Consider the following 21,094-nt stretch of genomic DNA (forward strand, 5'->3'; position numbering starts at 1 on the left):
TTATTTTCCGGTTAGGTCTTCTTTTCGGGAAAATACGGTAGATATAATTTTTGATATCAGCCTAACCCCATTCTATAGATTTCTGTTCTTAATCGAGTTTTATTATTGTGATAAGAATGGAAGTATTTGTTCTGATGTTCATTCCCTATAAGCCATATTTCGTTGTACAGAATTTACAACTAATATTTATACTCATATACTTCGACAAATAATCCCAGCATATTCAATTACTTCTTCAATTAATTTCTGTTCCTACTTGAACTTCATACTTTTCTTCATTATAGAAGACAAAAAAAAAAATCGGTAGTCCTTACCTTCATTTGGTAATGGCTGAAAACAATTTCTCTCCCAGTTTCCTTTGTTGGAATATCCTGCAAACGAAACTATTGAAATCGTTGCCTTATAGACTTTAAACAAACATTTTATTCAATAAATAAAAAATACTTATTTCAATGTTTAAACGAAAACTTTAAAGTGGATGCTTCGTATCTCACTTTACTTGCTGATATAATTTATCAACAGGTGAAGTGAGATATGAATTATTGCATTGTGTAAGCACTTTAATCCATTTAGGGGAATCGTCTTCAGTTTACAGATAAAAATATAAAATGTGCATTTCATTTATCATATGACGACAATGCAGTTTTAGTTTTGCTTTGTGTTTCGTTGTTATTCCTGTGACATTTACGAGTTGGCTAAGCCCAAGAGAGGTCTTAGGAGTTTTCGTTCTCTAACACTATCACAGGTAAGATGAATAGTGTGAAATTTATATAAGTTACAAGAGTTAAATAACTATACTTTTTATCAAATATTTTATCGCAGAAAAAGAATTGAATTTTCACACTCGTGAGAGGAGATTCGATAACTGGATTGCTGGTGGGCGTCTTTTGGATTAATGGGGCACCAAAACGGGCCGTATGTTATTATGGATTTTTATAGTTATTTTTTGTAAGTGTAAATGTGAAAAAAAGTGCGTAAAAAATAATTTTTTTGTAATACTCCTAATAAAAATAAGTAGACATTATTGAATCTAACATCTAACTTATTGATAACAATGAATACATTTCAATATGCGAATGGTATTTTAGGTTTTGTTCTAATTAGTTTTATTTTATGTCATTCATTTGATTATTTAGGAGATGGAAGGCGATGCAAAGATGGACAACATTCTTCAAGAAAACATGCAGCGACTCCTGTTGGATGACCGGTCCAAAGATGTCACCTTTCGTGTAGGGCCAAAGCTGACGCCAGTTAAAGCTCACAGATGCATTGTGGCTAATGAAAGCGATGCTTTTCATAGTTTGGTGTACGAAAAATATCCTAAGGAGAAAGAAATTGTATTGAATGACATCCCCGTGAATGGATTTAAGATTATGCTCAAGTAATTGATTTCAAAAGTGAATTTAAAAAAAAGAAAATGATTTAAAATTATGGAATCACTTTCAGTTACTTAACTTCGATAGTGTCCATCACCCTCGAGTATCCAATTGTGATATTAATTCAGAGTATTTTATACAAAATCGGATATCAAAAAAAAAATCGACTTTTGGCCATAAAATTGTATTGCTCATTTTACAACATTTTAAGCACTCTCCACTTCAATGGTCCCCCTCTACTGGAGATACATCGATCCCAACGTTTCTTCCATTGTTGGTATGCTTCCTGGAACGCACTTTCCAGGAAGTGATGGTGCGCAGTTCTCTTATGGCATTTTCCTGAATCTCCTCTATGGTTTGGAAACGACGTCTTTTCAAAGTGGTTTTAAGTTTGGAAAACAGGAAAACGTGCTTGGGCTAAGTCTGGAGAATAAGGTGGATGGGGCACAACGGATGTCTGATGTTTTGACATGTTTTGTCTGGCGCATTGTCGTGGTGGAACATCCATGTCTGATTTACTCACAATTCAGGCATCTTCTTGCGCAGAGCATCCCTCAAACGCACTAAAACTTCTGGTGCAACTGTTTGTTTGCCATCTGACCACGTGGTACAAATTCATAATGGACCATGCGTTTCCAATCAAAAAACACAACCAACATCACCTTGATCTTTGGTCGACTTATTCGTGCGTTTTTTCCTTTGGAGACAGTTTGCTTGGTTAAGCAATTGAAATATTTCCTTAAAACGTTTAACAAGTTTTAACACACACACACACACACACACACACACACACACACACACACACACACACACACACACACACACACACACACACACACACACACACACACACACACACACACACACACACACACACACCACACGTTGTTCTTCAAGATCTTTCATTGTCACTTTGTCACTAGTCCGACGAACAGCTTGTGTACGTACTCATTTCAGCGGATGTAACTCGACGACTAATGCTCACAGCAGAACTGGGCAAATATCAGTTTGTTGTCAAAACCTGCTATTCACTCAACTGCATCTAGCGCTCAACTGCTATTGAGCGCTAGATGCCCTCAATAGCCGCAGCGCTCTCTTCGTGCCTGTTGTCGCTTTGTTTGAACACGCCTCATGTGTATGTAATTCTCACACAAAAAACGTAGAACAAGTACTTAATGAGTAATCTGTGATAAGGAGAAAAAGAGAGAACCAGATAGAAAGAGAAAGACAAAGAGGTAGATGGAGTAAAACAGGAAGAGGAAAACCATGCTCAGTACTCTTTTATTTACACAACAACGTAGTGTTGGGCAACTGCTGCTTGTGTTTTAACAGTCCCAATTGATAAAGAGTGACGATGAATGTCAAATTGGTGGAACATTATCAATGCAAACGAACCTGTAGAAAAGAGATGTGAGATGCTGTAATGAGTCCATCAGCGAGGGATCCTCTATCAGCCAAATTATTCTCCCACGGATAACATCGAAAATTTTTACGAAGGATATATGTGTATCACCGCCAAATTTTAACATTGGTCTAAGAATAAGTGATTTGAGATTTGTACAGAATAGGTATCTGACTTTTCGTTTGATTACATGGCAGAGTGGAATCATACCAGAACCACTTTATTTTGACCTCCAATGGGTCAGGGTGTAATGCGGCTATTTCCTTAAACTGGTCTTTGACTCATTTTCACTTAAAAAGCAAACCATTCCTAGTTGGAGAAAAACACCAACCAGATCTCTGAGAGAGAGAGAGAGAGAGAGAGAGAGAGAGAGAGAGAGAGAGAGAGAGAGATGACTTACGTTGCCCAATGAAATCCAAATGTGCTTTTTTCTGGAGGCCGAAAATCGCAGTTACAGTGTTTCGTCTCCGATGGGGAGTTTATTCTTATGTCTCCTCCTCTTTTTCCATAAGGAATGTTGAGCGATATTCATCGTGAACACCACCAGTTCATTTTGTTTATCTATGTGGTCCATTGTTCTTCCATTTGAAGTTATTGAAGTAAAGTGGCACTGCAGTCAGCCACTGTGAAGTATCTCAGATCGAAGTATCCTAGGAGACTTCCGACCATCTAGACAATCCTGCTTAACTCTTCTTCTACATCATCCCCAGATGGATCTTTCTTTCTTTCCCGAGTTGCATGTCCCTGATGATGAAATTCCAACATTGGAAATCCAGAAGAAAAAAAAAATCACAAAAATAATAGAAATTCAGCCAAATTAAAAAATGTCACGCAAAAAATAATCCCAATCCACTTCACTAACAGCCATTCAATATGAGATAGATCAAAACGTGAACTGGTTTTGCTTACTGAATCTCAACCACTAAAGTTCACCTCAAGTATTCTATGCACACTCTGAAGAATTTCTTCCTTAAGAAGACTCACAGTTTATTTCTAAAGCTTGATATTTTCTGCGACCCAAAATGTCCAAATAGATCACCATGCTTGAAGACCGTAATGTTCATAATTTAAACTGCTTCTTTTCTCTTTCAGCACAGTTCAAGTTCGATCCAGGAGAATTTTGGTAATCGAAATGGGTAATGGATTGCTGTGACAGCAGTATCTCTCCACCAGTCAGAATACTGAATGATTCTTAGAGCTATATAAACAATGTGATCCTCAACATCTTAAAGTTATCAAGAAATCTAAATCAGACATTGAAGAAAATCTTTCACTTACTCAAATGGCAGTCAAAGCTTTCGATTCATTGCTATTGTGGCTATTAGGATCACCTTTTGCTATTCCACGTTTTGGGTAATCTAACCTGCATCTGCAGACTGGATTACCCAAAATTACCAGTGATCGCCTAATGTAGATTAGGTTAAGCACCGGAAGAAAGACATTCTACGTTCGATTCTTGTCGCCAACTTACAACATTTGTAACCCTTTCTTCGAGTTAATTGATCTCCGGTACGGACAAGAGGCTTTTTTTCGCAAAGAAACTCAGGATTTTTGTCCAGTAATATCAAGAAAATCGACCGTGGATACCACATTTATTCAGACAGATAATGTACTGCTTTAGGGTTAAGAGCTATGTATATATATATAAAGATTGAAGAAAATTGATTTCTAATGAAGAAAACCCTAGCAATGCAGCCCTATGGGAAATGTCTAACAACATCTTCAGTTACCATGATCAAGTAGAAAGGAAAATAACAGAATCAAAGGAAATCATTCTCAACCCACTACATCTCAACAACCTGAGTTACAACCTTTCACACTGTCACTGTGTTGCGGTCAAATTCTTGCGTTCACGAGATGCTATACGCGTGCATACGCCCAACAATGAAGCCAACGAGGTAGCAATTTTGAATATGCAGATTTCAACGTTTCAACGTTGAAAAGTACTCGTATATACACTCATTTTCCTTGTTGTTTACATTTATTTCCTCCGTATGTTTTTTACTGGTTATTTCTTCTTTTTAATGTGCACCTGACGAAGGCTGATACAAGCTTAAACTAGTTGCGTAGTACTGATAAACTTTGTTTTCATTTCTGTCGGTTCTAGTCCTTCAATCTTCTAATAAAAATCTACAATAACCGAGTAAATCAAGCTCACAGTAAGTAAGCAAACAGACAAGTATATGTCAAATTTGCACCTGGTCACTGAGTGGACCAACGCTGAGTTGGGCGATCTTTCGGGATCGCGTAATTTTTGAGACCGCTTCACCTACACAAAGGTCGAAACCAGTCTGGGTGGTGACCACTGCCTTTAATGCATAGCATCATATATCTCCGCAAGGGGGTGTGCTTTGCATTAGGGGAAAAAATACTAAGGAAAGGGATCGGATCTTACTCCACCTTTACCACGAGTTGCCTCGGTGTGGCACTACTTGCAGGAGTTGCCTCAGTCTTGCATTATGTGCAGGCGCAAACTCGACTTACTTGTCTGTTTGCTTACCATTCCGCGAATTTAGGTTTTAACAGTTTAAGCTGCCACGTCTAAACAGAAAATAAGAGACTTATTAGTCACAGCTGATGGCTAGGAAAGTAGTGATAGAGTACTTTCTTCTTTTCTCATGTATTGATAAAGTACATGAGAAAAAAAAAAAGGCTAACTCAATTAATTGTGCGTCTGAATTTTGAAAATCTAAAGTACGCGATTTAACAAAGGTATACAGTTAATATGTACAAAAAAAACTATTTAAACAAAAGATATCTTATCCTAAACATAGGAGAAGACAAACAACGTAAATAATGAATAGAAAATAAGGCTTCCATTGGTGTACAGTTTTAGCTGTTTCAATCTAAACTCATGTTATGCATAAAACAGTTAATGAGTGCAAAGAACTGGAAATAGATTTTTCTGATTTGCTGTTTTGCCGAAATGAATTCTATTATTTCTCTGCTTCTCTGTATTCGCATAAAATCGCGAACATACACGGTTCAACATCAAGGAATAAACATAACAAACTAGTTTCTCCTCATTCTTTTTCATTCCATCTCTTTGTGCGTCTTTTACAAGCCAATCAAAGCTTTCCTCGGATGTTTTACCCTAAAGACTACAACCTCCTGTGATTTGACAAAAATCATCAATAGTTTTGTCTTTCCTATGAACCTCTTGTCGGCACATAACACATTTTGCACTTTCTGTGTGTGTGTGTGAGATTGATGTGCGAGTATAATAATCGGTAACAAAATGAGATCATATATATAGAACAGAAGTGGTCTTTAAACTATAAGCGTGATAAAGGGTTTTAGTTATGTCCTTAATAGGACATTGAAGCAAGAATGATATGAAACTTTGGTTTATTTAGCCAAAAGGAAACTTAGGCTGGCTGTGATAGAAATACTAATGGACGAAGATTAATGGAAATAAAAACTCCTGCATATTAATTAGCAGCAAATAGGACTATAACGAGTTGCCTCAGTATTTTAGTTATAAGATGACATCCCGATTGAAATGTTTGTCCACTTTTATTAATCGTTATTAAGAATTTCGCTGAATGACATCCACTGTCTCTAACTTTATACATGTAAGCTAAGTATTTCATGAAATACTTAGATAATCAGTGGCGAACTCAGAGGTGCGGCCAAGGGGATCTCCTCCCCCCGCCCCCAAAGAAAAAGGAAAAAAAGAACACTGGAAACTTTTCCAAAAATCTTTTACGAATTAAAATTGATTTTTTTAGTTGTTTCGTGTCTTCTGTTTCTATACTACTTATGAATTAGTGGTCACACCCTGTAGCTCTCGGGATTCAAGGCCGCTGTGAACGCAAAGTGAACGAAGTAGTGCTTGGGCAGACCGAGCGCTACTTCGTTTGCCCGAGCTGGGTCAGAGGAGATCACGAGTATATCATGTGTTGGTGATCATTGCAGATGCTCAGTCATAGGTGCCATGCGTAGTGTGTATTCTCAAATCGTCTCCGCAACTCGGCCCTCCTCCCCAAGATTAAAACTTGAGTGCTCCTCTGTAGCTAATAAAGTCAACTTTCGTAGTCAGAGAGGTATTAAATCAAAGAGCAAAACCAATCTCTCACTTCATAATGGAAGGTTGGATATGAAGTGTGATGAATCAGCCAAATCTAACACAATCGCTCAGTTCATTTTGGCTCGCAAAACGAAAACTGCTCAGCAAAAAGTGTTTATCTATTCTTTTCATATACATTTTAATTATAGATTACTATTTAATGGATAGTCATTGAAGAACAAATCAAAATTCTTTTCTAGTCCAACAAGACAGCGTATTTCTGACCTTAAGCTTCTGTGGTTTAATTTTCCATGATGTTATTTTTGGTAATAAGAAACCAGGAGATTGAATTTTAAAATCTAATTGCCATATATATATATATATATATATATATATATATATATTAATGCGCGTTTCACACAGCGTAACTCAACAACGAACCACATGTTTGATATCTCAGTACAATGTTGACCACAGATTAATTAATTAATTTATATTATATTATATTATATTATATTATATTATATTATATTATATTATATTATATTATATTATATTATATTATTTGTTCAAATTATTAATTATTTGACTTGTGGCTGATTGGTGAATATTTTATATAAACCGAGAAGTTGAAATATAATATTAATCTTACTTACAAGTGTAATTATACTTATTATGATATAATCATAATAAGAAACGCTAGATGGCGCCGTGAGATCCTGTATTTAATTTTTGTATTTTACCTATTTTTTTTAAAAACATTTTGTAATAATAACTGCAAATATATTGTTCATTTATGCATTTTTTAAACATTTAATGTGTTTCATGATATGAAACTTCCACATTTCCCTTTTTTTTTTTTAAATTACAGATAATTAAATATGACGAAACTCTTTCAATACGCGTTGATTAATTCTTTGCCAATCATTGTGTACAGGTGATGTACACAATGATTCGCGTGCATGCATTATCTTTTTGATGTCAAGAACGAGTGGGAAATTTACTTTTTTTTACATCAGAATAAGGACAAAGTCTTGAGTTCGAAGGGCTAACTAAGCATATATATATATATTTGTTTTCTCTAATATAAATGTTATATTTGTATGCAGTCAAAACTCGTGACTATATACACAGCTGTTCAATCAATCAAGCATGGTAAAATGTTCTCATCCATATATGTGCGTGAAATCTCGTCTTGTTTATATGGACTTTTCAAATGAAGGTGTGTTAGTCGATCTCATACGAGGCGAGGTGGTCAGAGTTTTTTTTTTTTTTTTTTTTTGCTCCGAGGAAAATGGGGTGTTTCATCCCGCAGATAAGTACACTGGTTATAAAATGCAGTTAACAAACATAATCCACTGGATTGTGTTTGTTAAATATGCAGTTATTTACAAGCTGTTGATTGAGAAATTTAATGAAATTAAAGGGCCGTACGATACTTTCAAATGCATAATCGAAAGAAAAAAAACATTAACCTATACTGAATAAAAAATAATAATAATAAGTCACATTAATTCAGTAAAATCATAAAAATACAATTCCAAGTATGAGAAATGATCTCTTCATTGCACTTTTCAAGTCATATTCGCGATTATCGTGAATATTATATAATACTAAATAATTAGTGACTTAAATAGTGGTTGTCCAAGTAGATTTCATACCCGCTCTCTATCCAACAGAGTGTCGGTTCAAATCTGCCATGGAACATGAATGTTTGTGATTGTCTTTAGTACATTTGGTCTCTAGATAAATCTAGGTTATCAGTACCGTGGATGACCTATGGTCATCCACTAAATATTAATATATGACACTTCAACATTTCAATTTCTTCGTAGATTTCCCCTTAAAATGTATCGACGACATCTGCTTGCTGTCATTTCCTTTCTTTATGTTTGTAACAGCAGCCTTTCAACAAATGTTCACGTTTTTACTGGGCAGTGATGAATCACCACATGATCACAGTAGATTAGCGAATACGATACGAAAGAGTGGTAAGGAATGAAAACAATAAACTTAAGCTACGAGGTCAATGTTTTTTACTGGCTTCGTATCCTAAGATACTGCAGTCGTAATTGCAACCAACTGTCGAAGTGATTTGTCTCTAGCATTCTTCTGTAACCAGGATAACATAAAGCACTCTCACACTTCCCTGCTTAAAAAACGGTAAGATTTTCTTATAATCATGGAATTTGGCTTACGTTTATTTACCGAAAACAATTCATCGAAAGACAACAATTCACCATAAGGTAATTTACCACGAAATAAAAAATTTAGAAAAATATTTGAAACACCAATTCATCTAACAAAAGTTAACCGAAAAAGCCATTCGTCGAAAAACAATTAGCCGGAAAACACAATTTATCTAAACACAACATCGAAAACTAATAATGCATTGAAAAATCACCGCTATCGTTCTTATCATTCTTCATTCTCTTACATCTTATTATTATAACATTGATATCATAGAAAGAATCGCGAGAGAATAACTGACTTGTGCACTTTGTTTGGAAAAACATGTTAATAAAACTCGGTTGGAAAAAAAAGATCGTCTCGCGAAATAACTGCTTGATTACATATAAATGCTTTTATGATTTCGTGTATGGAATAGTTTTGAAGCAATTCAACGAAATATTCGGATTATATATTCTTTTGAAGGAAAGATTTTTTACGATAGGTGCCAGTGAATTTCTCAATTTGTAGAATGATTCCATGGGACACAAATTCACATTCAGTTTGCTTAATCTGTTTCCTCATTCGAGTTTTAAAAAGTTCCTATTCATGGTACCAGTTTCGACCTATTAGCAAGAAGCTACTGCAGTAACTTCTCATATTTGTAGATTTAGGGACACAAAAACACACGTGTTGAACAGATTATTTTATTAATGACTAATAAAATAAAACTTGACGTTTCGACCTCTATGTCGAGGTCATCATCGGAAGAATACAACTGTATACGGAACCAAGCTACATGCTCATGCTTTGTATACCGGTAAACTAAATCTACGTAGTTAATAAATCCTTTTTCCTAGCCTGACCTCTAGTGATAAAAAAAAAAATATATATATATATATATATATATATATATATATATATATATATATATATATATATATATATATATATATATATATATATATATATATATATATATATATATATATATATATATATATATATATATATATATATATATATATATATTATAAATAAATAAATACAACTACAATAAACTGCTAGAGTCCTCATGTATTAATATTCTTCTGGATAGTTCTCATTGTTATAAAATGATTTCTTTCAGTTGCTGTTGAATGTTCCAAACACTTCACCAAGTTGTCTTCTTGTAGTCGTTTTTTTAGGGCTAGTTTAGGATGTTACACAGGTTGTAGATGGGTCCTCCACATTCTTGGAATGGTCAGGCCATCATTTTTGTTCAATCAGAACTATCCAGAAGAATATTAATACATGAGGACTCTAGCAGTTTATTGTAGTTGTAATTATTTATTTATAATATTTATATACATATATATATATTTTTTTTTTTTATCACTAGAGGTCAGGCTAGGAAAAAGGATTTATTAACTACGTAGATTTAGTTTACCGGTATACAAAGCATGAGCATGTAGCTTGGTTCCGTATACAGTTGTATTCTTCCGATGATGACCTCGATATAGAGGTCGAAACGTCAAGTTTTATTTTATTAGTCATTAATAAAATAATCTGTTCAACACGTGTGTTTTTGTGTCCCTAAATCTACAAATATGAGTGCTGATCACCGTGTAACCCTAAAAGAAAGAAGCAATGGCTTGTTGTTAACAGGACATAAACCATCGTCTTCCTTGCCAAGAATTCACTTGAATTGAAGGTTCTTAACAGAGTCCGATTGAAAATGTTTTCACATGTGGCCGAAGCAGCCTCAAGAGACACACACACACACACATGGGAGCAGGATATTGTATGGTTGTGTTTTCAGTTGAATGGTTCTAGTTTACGTAGCCGTCGGGAGACCTTGGCCAATTCTTCTTCTTCTTATAATGATTCCTCTCTCATCCATAGTGTTTGGGCGAAATTTCGTAACACATTGACCCATGATATCTTCACGTGCGATTCTAATCGCTAATTGGTCTGTCGTTGGAAGGAGCGATCTAAACGAAGATATGACACCCACTGAACAAGCCAAAGAAAGGGTAATGCGGAAATATAATCGTAACTCATGTTCTTACCGAAAGTTCTGCATTTTGTGTAAACCCTTCGAATTGTAGATCAATGAGGTAGTCTCTCAATCTTTTTCTGAATGCATAAGCTGAGGTTATAGATTTGATTTCATTTGGGAGTTTATTGTAGCTGCTTGTCGCTAGGTATTCGAAGGATTTATGAAACATTTCTTTGTTTGCCTTGGGTACTACCAGCATGTTCCAACCGCATCGTAATCCATAGTGTACGTTATATACCAAGAAACTTTCAGCGTTCCTTTTTACGTATAATAGACAACCGTAGAGATATAGTTTCTGTAGTAGTAGAACATTATGCATGACGAAAAAGATCGTTGGTTGAATGTGCGAAGTCAGTAGTGGTTATAGCTCTAATATTCTGTTTTGTATTCTTATTAATGGAAGCAGATTGTTGTATTAATCTCCACCCCAACAGGTGATGCCACATTGCAGTGAGGAATTTACCCAGGAATTGTATATGCATCTTAAGAATGCTGCATTTACGAATTTTTTAATATAGTATATTCTATTAATTATGAATGAATTTATTTTATTTTTTTAATTAAAAATAACAGGAGTAATTAACTCTATATTTAAACCAAACCTAGTTCAAAAACAAACCAGGCTAAAAGTATACAATACATTAGCCTTACCGGTCTTAATGTATGGAAGCGAAATCTGGACAATAAAACAAAAAGACAAACAAAGATTAATAACAGCAGAAATGAAGCTTATGAAAAAAAACTGCAAAGTATACTCTATTTGATTACGAAATAAACGAAGATATTATGAAAGAATTAAACCAAGAACCAGTAATTGAAAAAATTAAAAAATATAAACATAGATGGATGGAACACGTTCAAAGAATGAAAACAGAAAGATTACCAAAACAACCTTAAAGTACAAGCCATTAGGAAAAAGAAAACCAGGACGTCCTCTTAAACGATTCAACGATGACTTCTAAGGCCGGAACAGGCCATACTTGGCCTAAATCCTTGATACGTATGATGATGATGATGATGATGATGATGAATGAATTTATTTGTTTTCAAAACCACTGTTAAAAATTAAATATTCGTGAAAAACAATTTGTTCTGTTAATTTTATAGAGCAACCTACAATATTTTATTAAATATGTTAACCATAGAACAATAAACTCAAAAAGCATTTGTGAAAAACTCTATTGTTTTGTTTTTTGGTTCGTTGCAAGAGTTTCTAAAACATCGTCGAATTTAAGAGTGTTTATGATCATCGTAAGATTTGCAGTTTTACTTTTTACCTTCGCATCAGAATATCAGGCTTTTTCTATTTGGTAATACGCTAATTAGGATAAGGACATCCATTCACAGTAACGAACTTTAATTAAAGGTAAAAATTTGGATAAAATATATCGCAATAATTTCTTAAAGAATCGTCAGCGTGAAAGAATGAATAATTGCAAAAATAAAAATAACAAAATGATACTATCGCAAGCCTACTTTCTTCGCAGAAATACGGTATTATCAAATTATTACTGTCAAGGACCCACTGTGCTATTTTAAAGAAAGAGGTTTTCATCAAGAAATCTCCATCCTCAAGGAAACCTCTCCTGTAAACGTTAATGTCTACAATCCAAGAATTTTAGACAAATACATCAACTGGATTTACTCCCAGTTGTACTCAAAGAGATGACGCTCATAAATAATTTTGATAATACCTTTCATTGATTTACTAAAATAAAGACCCAAAAGGCTTCACTTCGGCGATGTAAAATTACATAAATAAAGTGGATATTAAATCCAACATTATTTCAAAGCCGAATACAGAAATTATAAACGATTTGTGAGAAATTTGACCAGAAAGATTATGGGAATATCGTTCTCCGCCATACTACAAGTTGCCGTATCTGAACTTTATAGGAGACATGCACGCTTGCCCGAGCGTCCATATATTCGTCTCCTATTGGATCATTTTGATAAGGTTTCAGCTCCTTAGTACTGAGAGATTTTGCTCTCTTAGGTTTCAGTCTGGTCTCTGACGCAAACTAATGATGAAACCTTATCAAAATGGACCAATAAGAGACGAATATATGACGCTCAGGCAAGCGTGCATGTCTCCTATAAGGTTCGATTAGGGCAACTCGTGGTATTGGCCAAAATAGTGCACTACCTCATCGTAAATACACCTGCAACTGTTAATTATGATATGAAGGTAATATATAATGTGACACGTTTTGGCAACTCGTATGGGAAAGAATGACTTCTGCATCACTTCAAACCTGGGTATTTTATGTTACATCTGGGTCTGGCTCTCACTAATGAGACCTCAACAATGGTCGAAACCGGTCTAGGTAGTGACTCCCTTCCCATGATGCATAGCATCATACATGTCCGCAAGAAGATGTGTTTTGCATTATGAAGAATATTAAGGAAAGTGATCAGAACTTACTTCCCCTTTGCCACGAGTTCCCCTGTCATGAAAGGTTTGCTTACGCTTGGATCCGCCGAAACTTTTATAGTTTCTATATTCGGCACGAAACTCTTGTAATTTCTATATATTCGGCTTTGAAATAATGTTGTCTTCAATATCCACTTAATTTGTATAATATATAATGCATATTACATAATGCATGTTTTTTTGAAAAAAAAAACAAAAAAAACAAAATAATGGAAGCACTTATTGTTCATATTTCTTTATTAATATGGTGTTGGAATGGACTGAAGTTCTGAGTTCTTGGTGAATTCTGTACTAATCTTCTTGAAGAACATCTTCAATTTTTTAAACCCGTTGGAGGTAGGAATCTTTTTATTATTCTAGTCTCCAAAACTGATCAGAATGGTTCAATAATGTTCAAGTCTGATTCGTGCTGGTTAGAGATGTTGAAGTTCACCTTCGTGCTCTTCAAACCACGACTGTACAGTCTTTAACTGGGCATTGTTGTCTTGGAATACTGCACTGTTGTTTGGATATAGCGTTTGGATCATAAAATGCACTTCGGAAAATGTCCAAATAATCACTTGCAGTAATTTTGCCATGAGGAGTAAAAATAAGACCAAACGAATACCGAGATATTGCTGCCAAGGCCATCACAAACCGCCCCTGTGCTTTACTGTTCAAACCAGGCACTCCGGATTGTAGGCGTTCTTGGGTGTTTTTCAAAGATAAACTTCTGATGTTAGAAAACAGCGTGAAGGTCAATTCATCTGATCAAATCAAACGTTTCCATTTTTCTAACGTCCAGGTTTGACGGTCGTTATGTATCTCAGCCTTCTTTTGAAAGTAATCACAGGTTTAGCAATTGCAACTCTACCATGAATATTGGATTTTTACAGCTCGCATCGGACAGGTTTTTCTGGAAACAGGCTCTGCAAAGATGAATATTCAATTCTACTGTGATCCGTGCTGCAGTAAATCTGTGGCTTCTTTTCAAACATTCCTTCTTCATACTAGACGATCTCTTACTGCCATTTTTGATTTTCCTCCACTGTTTCTCTTTGATATCTTGCAATGATCTGTATATACCAGGATGACCTAGAGACTGTCAATCCTGATATCCTTGATAATATGGCAGATTTTGGTCAGTGACACACCGGATAAACGCAAACCAATGATTTTTCCTCTTTCAAAGTCGGACAAGTCTCCGATTTTTTGACGCAAATTATAACTCAGTACAATCCCTGATGTATTTGCAAGAGAACAACAGAGTGTAAACAAACCAAAACAAGAACATGCGGTGTGCTGCCACCACAAGTTTATTCAATGTAGCCAAAACAGAAATCATATTCTAAATATCTAATATTCCATTATTTTACCCCTCTACGTTAAAAATAATCCATCCAGATGGTTCACTAGAAACAAAATGTTAACAATGCAGCCTCTTACGTAATGGAATTCTTTTACTTCTGATCTAAGGCATTTTACGGCACGTTTCGAGCCATCTCAGATTTTACGACGGTGTCTAGTCGATTTCCAGGCCTTTGTATGAAGAATAAACTGAATTCATTTGCAATTCAAAGATCTCTTTGTGCTGTTTCATGTTTCTTATTACTCTTTGACCGAGAATGCTGTTAATTGAATATCGAAATAATAATAATTTGTTATTTATTAAATATTCTTTATTTATCACAAGTATGCGTTATGCAAGAAGCGGCTCCTGGAACCATTGATCCGAACTGCTGGTCAGAACACAAACAAACGAACAACTCTAACACTAATTAAACTATAGTAGAAAAGATGTCATAGCTATAATTCTTAAACAGCAATTCTCGATTAGGAAATTGATCTGTATCTTGAACTATAAATAACAGCTCAAGAAGCAAGGTTTTGATGTGGTGTGGTGTGCTGTTGCCGATAGATTTTATTTGGCAAAAGGGTAATGCTTTTGCCATATAATTGGGTTAACTGTTATTTTGTATTAAATGTAGAAAAACGTCAATGAAATAAAATGCTAATGATATTTAAAAAAAACTATCTTTGCAGTTATCTCTACACTAACTTGTTACGTGACATGTCATTGGATGAGACAGCAGACACTCTGCAGTGTGCTAGAAGATTTAATATCGATGAACTCAAACACAAATGCCAAAGACGTTTAAATGAGATTCCAATAAATGAGGGTAACATATGTCGTATGATCCATTATGCAAATGACTTGGAATTACCGGTTGTTCTTTACAAGTGTCATTTCGTTGTCGATACGAAAATAGATGAAATTATTACGAGTAAGGATTTCGAGGAAGCTGATCAAAGTGTTGTTGAATTCATAGTAAAAAGAAATTCCCTGAATCTATCTTCGGAATTTGCTCTTTTCACGTCTGTTCGGAAGTGGGCAGGACTGGAATGTGATAGAAGAAAGAGTGTTGGAAATAGTGAGCCTTTGGAAGCAATACTTCTTCCTGTAATGCGTCACATTCGTTTTCTAGTATTGTCTGAAGAGGAAAAACGTCTTGTGGATACTCAGTATCATCTGAAGTACATGATGTCTTGCAAAGAATCTGAAAAAAGACTGTATAAAGAAGTGGAAACCAATGATCTAAAGAAAGTCGAAAGTCATGCAGTCCTGAAAACCGAAGAAGAAGAGAAGAAGAAGAGAAGAAGAACAAGAACAAGGAGAAGAGAACAAAGAAAAAAGCCATTCGAACAATAGAGGCAGAAATCTGTGAAGGGATATCTGTTTATCATTGAGGTTCAGTTCTCTTTCGATAAAAGTGAATAAAATAAGAGATTTCAAAGAGGTTTAAATGCGGGGAATATCTGGTGACATGCATCGTCAAAGATGGTAGTAAACCTTTAAGAAACTCTATGGAGATAGAAACAGAACTGGAGAAAACAACTATAAAATTGGAAATAAAACAGATATATTATATTACGTTTATGTTACATGAACTTATTCTTTTGAACGCAAGCACTAAAGGCAGAGTTAATGTTACTTTAAAATTTGAAAGAGTGGAAAAAAGAATGACTCTAATGTGGCATGAAATCAATGTGAAGAAGACGTACCCACTTGTTGCCAGTGTTACCACTAAAGCTGAAATTTCGATTATCAAATGGATTGTTCGTAATTCAAAGAAGAAGAAATTCAACGTACAGTTGCTTTGGAAACCATAAACCTCAGGACTTAATGATTTCAAAGATCTTCTATATGAGCTGTCCTCACACTCTCATTTTGAAAACTTGTAGTCTATTAAATAAAGATTCCACTTATGAATAAATCTGGTTTAGCTGTTTCTCCGATAACCTAAACAACCAAACCCTAAATTTAGAATCCACAGACTCGGTTCCATACCAGTAATACTCTCATAATATTGATTAAAATCATTCACAACACAATCCACTCTTCACATTCGTATTCATCTCAACACTTAAATTCCACAGATGGCTTTTATTCTACGTTTGACATTTTTTTTTACATAGTCCAGAAATCTTGCTGTAGAAACCAAACATGGAACTTCACGTCTCCATTAAACGGGTTGTGGCCTCACATCGGCGATGAAATCATCTACCACGTATAAGACAACGTGATCAGAGAATACTTTCCACTATCAGATTTATTTTTAATGTCATATTTTTAATGCTATAATGCATTTATTTTTAATGCCATGGATACTGAATGAACTGCATAGGCTAGTACCTAGACTCTGTAGCTCATTTAGTATCAATGTTACCCTTTAGTTGGAAAGACCTGGCTACGTAGAATCCCATCTGGATGTTAGGTTACAATCTAGACATCATTTGAAATAAAGTGAAAGTCAATCCCTACTACTATTACTGCTGTTGGAATTCTTTGGACTGTTTCTTGAAGAAAATGTATAGGAATCACAGATCTGTTGTATTTATCTTTTGGAGAAATTATTTTCAGCGTAATGCTCTGAATGTTATGAATTTCTAGTTCGCTGTCATGAGGGTTGGAACAAATAGCAATAGCAGTTATTACTGCTACTTTTTTTTCGAAATAAATTCATTTGCCATAATCTTGGGATGCTATAAATAAGTGTGCAGATGATTAATTAAATAACTTACACATTGTTCATTTTCTTGGAATATTACAAAGTGAAGTGAAGTGAAATTTGTCATATCATTGATTGTCATATCTACAACAAACCTGCTCACTAAACTTGTAAACAAAACATTTAGATTAGAACAGGCTGGCTAAGAGTTAGATAAACTGGGCGCCTTCTCCAGAGAATATATATGATACTTTTCAAGCCAATTCAGGCCTACATTAAGCAGGTTTGTGATCTTCCACCAAGCGATAAAATTGATTTTATAGTACTTAAAGATATCACAAACATCCAAGATATAGTGGGATTCAAACTTACATCCTATTTCGTTGGATACTGTTCACTTGACCAGACAATCTTGGTTTGGTTGGGATTATTGAAGCAGCTAAGGCTATGAGTCCAGTATTAAATGTCTCTTGATTTCATGAGTTCTCCGGCCTATTCGTTTGATTTTTGCAGGAAAAAAAATCTCGGTGGTGTGAAACAAGCTAACTGACCTTCATTAAAAAATCTGTAATAATGGTCGTTCGCATCCTACTAGGCGGGATTCGAACCTAAATGCTTCTATTCAAAGGCATAGTGGTTAACGTAAGTTCATTCAAAATTAAAGCCGTGAAGCTCTGAGGAAAACATATGCACATTGCAGTTAGTAGCAATAGGCGATCTGCTGTAGTTACTATTCTGGTATCACTGAATTTAAAAATCTTTTTAGAAATATGTAAATAATTTAGTTTTCCTGCTTTGTTGTATCACATCAGTTCATCAGCGAAGCTGATTCTGGATTCATCCTCAAAAATCAATGTTTTATTGTTTTCTGCCATTTTCTAACATTGTAAAAATTCGTGTATTCTATTGGCCTTCACAGCCACTGTGGCTTGTCTCTATCACAAGATAGAGACAAGCCACAGCATCCTTTGGTCCGAGACTCGCCTTCTACACAGATGTCGCTATAAATTCGAACGCCGATTCAAAGAGAGTGCTGAGGCCTTACTTCAACGCCCTAACTTGAATCGAAATGACTGTATATCCTTGTCAAAAATATGGGAAAGTTTAATCCGGATAACACACTAATTTTTTTAATTGAGACCAATTCCTACATTAGTCTAATGTTATCTGTAATTGAATTTATAAATTAAGATTGTTATATGAAACTGTGAATTAATAGCTATAATTTATTCATCACTCTGATGAAATTTACGTTTCTTTAGTACTTAATGTATCTGCACGCGGTTTGTTCTACTTTTCAATGATCAATTGTTTGTATTCCACCTTGTAAAAACCGTTCCAGTGATAGATGGTGAGTGAGCAGGGAGTATATATGAGGAATTGAGTAAACTCCATGTCAATAAGAATGTACTACTTGTTAGTATATTACACACGTGCCTTGAGGGAATGTTTGAAGATTTTAACACCTTTATTTACCTCTTTAACATGAGTCGTAGATTTTCCCTAGTTCCAAAGGAGTGGAAAGAGGACAAAATTACAAAAACAAAAAGTACGAAAATAATCTGACACGTAGAAAACATCCTCTGCATTCAGAATGGAGAACGTATTTAAGAAAGATTAAAATGGTCAACAGTGTCCGAAAAGAACTGTGATTTGAAGGTGCACATCCCTGGCACTCAATTAGAAACCTTTATTTAATACTGTGTTGGCTCTCCTTTTGCTCTCTCCTTCTTCATATTCGTTTCTCATAGATTTCAAAACGTGTTGGAAGTCTACGTCTTCAACAAAACAGGCTTTCACTAGACAGTCATTTAACTGACACAGATTTCACGGAAGAGGACGTATTTTCGTTATTTGAGCTGATGCCATCCTGTACGTGAAGGATGAAGACAACCCCCCCCCCCCATACACACGCACACACAGAAATGATAGCAAGTCAGCTCTTTGCATGCAACAAATTCTCTTGGTCTACAGCAGTTCTCAATGGCATTAACTTTTATGTGCATTTGCAGTGATATTGATCTGACAAATCAGTTAGTTAATGGATGGATAGATGTCAGCAACTAAAAGGTTATGATAAACATATAAGCAAAAACTACCATTAAAAGACTGCGAAACAGAGAATTTGAAATAAAGCTTGCTAGATATGCTTACATAAATCAGAAAACCTTTCATACATTTCTGAACTACAACTAGTTGTAGATGCAGAAACATTTATATCCTGATGCCAAGTCGATAGATGATAGATGTTTAGATCACTGGTTATAGAAGGATCTTGAGGCTTGAATCATTGGTTGGTTTGCTGTGAATGAAGAAGTGGAACGGAACCTGCTGTTATCAGCAAACCTATGAATACCATTTGATGTAGCAAAGAGAATGTCATTCTCGTCTAGGGGAAACAGTGCACAGTACAAACAAACAACCCTGGTGTATTTTGGCATTAAAAATAAATCTGATAGTGGAAACTGTCCTCTGATCACGTTGTCTTATACGTGGAAGATGATTTCATCGCCGTTGTGAGGCCACAACCCGTTTAATGGAGACATGAAGTTCCATGTTTGATTTCTAGAGCAGGATTTCTGGATCAGGTAAAAAATAAAACCATGTAAACTATCTAAAAATAAGACTTGTAAAAGAAAAGCAGAAAAATATGTCAAATTGGTTAAAAAACGGACAAAATCATTTCCTCATCTGAGGTACTGGTGTACTATAATAAGTTTACCATATAGGTATTATTTCTGGGAAATTCCCATGTTACTCCTCTTAAAAACTATCTAGTGTGGTTAAAAGATCGAAATAATTTTCCTCAGGTATTCTTTTACCGTCTTCAAGATAATTAATAAAAGTACATTTAGCATCCCAAATCACCGATGCCACGACCTTTCCTGCTGATGGAACTGACTTTGGCTTCCTTGGCGATGAACAGCTGGCTTCTGTCCCCTGTTTTGACTGTGCTGTTTGGATTCACCATTACACAAATTTCTGGTATATAATGGTGAATGCAAGTCTCATCCATAGCAATACATTGACGCACAAAATCAGTTTTCCTCTTATTAATACGCTCCAAGCACGATTTTCATACGAATGCGTTTTTGATCTGTTGTGAGGAAGCGTGGCACCCATCTTGCGCAAAGCTTTTTCATTTGCAATTCTTCATGCAAAATATATCCTACATGTTCTTTTGAAATGCCTACAGTCTCAGCAATTTCATACATTTTAACTCGCCGGTCATCCAATACCAATATCGAGCACTTGATCAATGATTTCTTTTTTCGTTACACTTTTTGGATATCCTTCACGTAGACTGTTTATACGGCTGCGGCCGCGATTATACTCGGCAGCCTATTTCTTAATTGTCGAAACCGTAGGAGAAGAGTGCCCATAAACTTTTATGAACATCGAATGAATCTCGTTTGGCGTTAAACCGTCTTTTTACAAAGAGTTTTATAACCGCACGATACTCAATTTTATCCATTTCAAGGGATACAGACAACACTTTTGCTTCAGACAGTTATATAAAACGAACTACTTGATAGAATCACTTGCGATTTCAGATGAATGCTTATGATAGATGTACTAACTTCGAAAAAAAAAAAACTTGCCGATAGTGTTGCCATTTATGGTCGAGGCCGAGAACTTTTCAAACTACCCTCGTACACTATATTACAAATAAT

At 35.1% G+C, this 21,094-nt stretch overlaps 1 protein-coding gene across 1 annotated transcript; it reads left to right on the forward strand.

Annotated features, from left to right (window-relative positions):
- The first annotated feature begins 632 nt into the window (after positions 1-632).
- Positions 633-16,803, forward strand: LOC150098609 (BTB/POZ domain-containing protein 6-like). Its single transcript, XM_090405166.1, has 3 exons — positions 633-745; positions 1,137-1,381; positions 15,454-16,803. Exons 2-3 carry the CDS (start codon positions 1,140-1,142, stop codon positions 16,118-16,120), a joined length of 909 nt encoding a protein of 302 aa, XP_090261292.1. The 5' UTR covers positions 633-745; positions 1,137-1,139; the 3' UTR covers positions 16,121-16,803.
- The last annotated feature ends 4,291 nt before the right edge of the window (positions 16,804-21,094 follow it).

Source organism: Typopeltis vanoorti, chromosome 15, assembly GCF_054136105.1.
Source record: "Typopeltis vanoorti isolate ZY-2024b chromosome 15, IOZ_Tvanoo_1.0, whole genome shotgun sequence".
NCBI classification, from domain to species: Eukaryota; Metazoa; Arthropoda; class Arachnida; order Uropygi; family Thelyphonidae; genus Typopeltis; species Typopeltis vanoorti.

What these genes read in the sequence shown, in the direction of transcription:
- LOC150098609 (XM_090405166.1), top strand. Translation starts at nt 1,140, where the DNA reads ATGGAAGGCGATGCAAAGATGGACAACATTCTTCAAGAAAACATGCAG. An exon ending in GGATTTAAGATTATGCTCAA is followed by an intron (nt 1,382 to 15,453) that starts GTAATTGATTTC and finishes CTATCTTTGCAG; the next exon opens with TTATCTCTACACTAACTTGT.